The sequence below is a fragment of the Borostomias antarcticus genome (assembly GCF_949987555.1).
Source record: "Borostomias antarcticus genome assembly, chromosome: 17".
Taxonomy (NCBI): Eukaryota; Metazoa; Chordata; class Actinopteri; order Stomiiformes; family Stomiidae; genus Borostomias; species Borostomias antarcticus.
In genome coordinates this window covers 2,519,906-2,523,684 of record NC_140250.1, presented here as the reverse complement: position 1 = coordinate 2,523,684, position 3,779 = coordinate 2,519,906, and the positions used below count along the sequence as shown (strand labels likewise).

At 54.9% G+C, this 3,779-nt stretch overlaps 1 protein-coding gene across 1 annotated transcript in view; it reads right to left on the bottom strand.

Annotated features, from left to right (window-relative positions):
* Positions 1 to 315: 315 nt before the first annotated feature.
* The window catches only part of tdrd7b (tudor domain containing 7 b), a gene marked incomplete at both ends in the record, with an annotated part of 14,533 nt that continues 11,069 nt past the window's right edge, over positions 316 to 3,779 (bottom strand). The window contains 8 exons of the mRNA XM_084451776.1: positions 316 to 536; positions 966 to 1,126; positions 1,289 to 1,842; positions 1,945 to 2,055; positions 2,277 to 2,411; positions 2,610 to 2,693; positions 3,349 to 3,483; positions 3,663 to 3,779. The exon at positions 3,663 to 3,779 is cut by the window's right edge and continues 86 nt beyond it. Coding sequence (XP_084307902.1) covers positions 316 to 536; positions 966 to 1,126; positions 1,289 to 1,842; positions 1,945 to 2,055; positions 2,277 to 2,411; positions 2,610 to 2,693; positions 3,349 to 3,483; positions 3,663 to 3,779 — 1,518 coding nt within the window. The remainder of the gene's footprint in view (positions 537 to 965; positions 1,127 to 1,288; positions 1,843 to 1,944; positions 2,056 to 2,276; positions 2,412 to 2,609; positions 2,694 to 3,348; positions 3,484 to 3,662) is intronic.

Sequence of the window (3,779 nt, the reverse complement as noted above, 5' to 3'; positions counted from 1 at the left end):
TCTAGAGAAGTCCTCATTATGTGGCAAGCTTTAAGGTAGTCAACAGCACAATGTTGATAATGAGCTTAGATCACAATGCCATGCGTGAGCAAGTGTGTGTGTGTGTCTGTGTCGCAGAATCACATCAACATCACTCAAGCACAGCTGGAAAAGTCACGAGTCGCATGTCAATCGTACGCCATAGCAACACCAACAGTCCACCGATGGCTCCGCCTATCCTCGTCTCTACCTTAGCAACGCCCCCCGACCCCAGCTTCTCACCGAGAGCCCCGGCCCGCTTGCGCCTCACGTTTCCCCTAGCAACGGCCTGGCCCCCTAAGGCTCTTTGGTGAACTCGTCGGTGAATTCGGCCATGATGTCATGGACCCAGATGTCCCTCTCTTCCTGTGAGGTGTCGACGAGGAAGACGGTCAACTTCCTGTCCCAGGGGTGCGTGGCTTCCTGTACGGCTTCCAGCTGGGCGACCAGCGGCTTCTTCTCCACGTGGTTCCGGAACACGATGGCCGCCTCCTCCGACCACTGTCTCGGCTTCACTCCTATTGGTGGAGAGGGGAGGGAGGTGAGCCTCAGTCAACCAACCAGAGAGCGTTTATATAATTGCCATATTAATTGTACTGGACACTGATTCTGGGCCAGATTGGTTTCCATTTTCATTTCTGCCACAGGATTTGGAAGCAGATCCTAGATCTGTGCCTTGAAGTGACAGAATCCCTTCTTTCAGATCAATCACCATTAATGACCACAAGAGGGCGCCCTTGTCCAAGACACCTCAATGTTCACATATCAAATCAAACTTTATTTGTATCGCGCATTGTGCGTGCTTTACAGAGACCAATGGGGGGGTGGGGTTAGGCATAGGTCCCACCCCTAGATATTAGTCAACTTGGCAGAACAACGGCAAGCTTATATGTTGGGTGTGCAGGGGGGGGGCGGGGGCAGGGCGTTGTTGTTGTTGCCACGGTTACCTGCGAGCTGGGCGGTGATGCCCTGGAAGGGGAGCTGCCGGAACTCCTGGATGAGGGGGCGGAGCTGCGTGATGCTGACCAGCTCGTGTTTCCCGTAGTCCAGCTCGTAGACGGACACCAGGCCGTTGGTCAGCACCCCCTTCACCAGCACCCGGTGCCAACTGTGTGTGTGTGTGTGTGTGGGGCAGGCAGGGTGAAAGGTCAGAGGTCAGTGTATAATTTATCAAGTCCCAACAGTCTCTCTGTCTCACACTCACAAACACACCTCACAAACACACACACACACACACACACACACACCTTCCCCTCCCCTCCTCGCTCACCTGTTGTCCACCTTGGCGGCGTAGACCTGGTTCTTCTCGGCGGCGAGCGGCTTCTCCTCCGTCTTACTGTAGTAGAGGATCATCTCTCCCATCAGGACCACCAGCTTGTACATGTCCCTCCAGGGCTGCAGCACGAAGTGGCCCGGGTGACACGCCACCGACACGTACACGTCCACGTTCTGACCCACGGGCGGCAGCTCCAGCAGGGGCGGGGACGCCGGCGGGGGAGGCGGAGTCCCGGGAGGTGTGGGGGGCGCGCCCCTGGCCGGGCCGGAGCCGGAGTGGGTCCTCCGGAGCTGGCGGTGGGGCTTGGAGGAGGGGGCGGCGGCAGCGGCGGTGGCGCCATTGGTGGCGGCGGCGTTCTTGGGGGCGGCGGCGTGCAGAGGGGGTGGGGCCTTGGCGGGCGCGCGGCTGGTGAGGAAGACGTCGCGCTGGCGCCTGAAGAGGTGGGAGGCGGCCAGCTGGCGGTTGAGGCTGCGCGCAGGGTCGTGGGAGTTCTTGTCGGTGAACAGGTGGACGTGGACGCAGCGCTTGGCGTCGTCCAGCCTGGCGACCTTGGGGGGCGGAGTTTAGTGGAGGGGGGGGGCAGACTTGAGCTTGCTGCGGCTATTCCATCGGTGCTTGTATCTCTGTGTGTGTGTGTGTGTGTCTCCTACCTTCATGCTACAGTCAGTAGTGTTGAGTACGGCGTCCCGTAGCCACTGGACGGCGTCGGGGGTCCAGGAGCCCACTGAGACGGCCAGGTCGGCCAGACAGCATTTCACCGCCTGCACACAGGGACTGCTGCATGTTAGAACGCACACACACGCATGCAAAACGCATGCATACTTTTTATCTCTTGTCTATCACACACACACGCTCTCTCCCTTATGTACTTTTATGGACCTGAGTCTGCCAATAAAGCTTTCGATTCAATTCTCTCTCTCTCTCTCTCTCTCTCTCTCACACACACACACACACACACACCGTGTCCCTCGCATCTGCTGACCTGTGGCGGGATGGCGGTGAGCTCTCTCAGGTAGGGGGGGGGTACCTCCCTCAGCTCGAACACCTCCACAGACGCCTGCACCCCCAGGTCCACGAACAGGATGTCCAGCACTCTGCTACCATGCAGGTTCGTGATCTGGAGGAGAGGAGGAGAGGGGGAGGAGAAGAGAGGGAGAGGGTTGAGAGAAGAGAGGGAGGAGAAGGAGAGAGGGATAAGAGAAGAGGGTACAGTATGAGAACATAGAGGAGATAATTGGTATAGTTTAATAAAAAAACGGTAGGAATGCTCTGATGTACAGGTTTTAGTGAAACAGAGTGATGTTGCGTGTCTCACCTCCACACGAGACCATTTGCCTTTGTACCTGGCCAGGCAGCCCTTCCCACAGAACGGCCGGGCGACCAGGAACTCTGAGGTCACCTATTGCGGAGAGATGATGTCATCAATATGAGACAGACACACACAAAACACGGCACCTTATTGATGGGAGGAAATTCATATACTGGTCTGGCGGCGTGAATTAAAGTGAAATAGCTGCGACCACGTACGCGCTATAGAGTAGGCTACAAGCATTTTCACTCTGTCTGAATCTTCTCCTGTCTTCTCTAATTAGTGGATTAGCAAGAGCTGTGGTGCCACAATGTTTTTGTGGACAACAGCAGCATTGCACATTTTTGGACATTTTTGTGGACGGCACCAACCGACCGACCGACTGACCTATGAACCTGCAGCTAAAAAAACAACCAAAAAAGTATTCTTGCATGTCTGACTATATGCGGTTATTATATGGACTTTCCAAATAACTGATTTATTGACGAGGTGTATTTACCAACAGGCTCGTACTACTGCTTAGTGAACCATGACTAGGGACCATGGTAGTGTTCTACCAACGCCTCAGCGCTAATGGCCTGCGAGGAGATTAGAATGGCCGGTGTGCTAACCCCAGATTACCAACACTAATCTCAATCTGGCCACAACTGTGTCTGACTGCCTCTTCAGGGGAGGAAGGAGATTTAGGTGCGCGCGCACACACACACACACACACACGCATACACACACGCACACACACACACACCTGGGAGTGGAAGTAGGCCTCGGTCTTGTCCAGGATCTCAGTGAGTTTAGCCAGGCCTCGAGAGGGAAGCTGGCAGTAGATGGTTCCATCTGAACACACACTGCTCACCGTCACATTCATGTAGGCACTGTTGACCTGAGACACACACACAACACGTTTGGGACGTAAAGAACTGAGGTTATCGTTTATAGTTGAGACGTAAGCGTGCATGGGTGTGGGGTATTACATGACATGGTTGTCCTGGTTAGTAATCCATTGAGAGGCCAACTTTACCTGTATAAATAAAGTTTGTTGTGTTGTTTGAATCACTGCACCTGTAGCGGGCTGCTCAGCGTCTTGTCCTGTAGGGCTTTCATGCAGGCGGCGTTGATGTTGATGTCATCATCCTGCGACGTGTCGTACAGGACCACCAGCGGGGTCTGCTCTCTCTC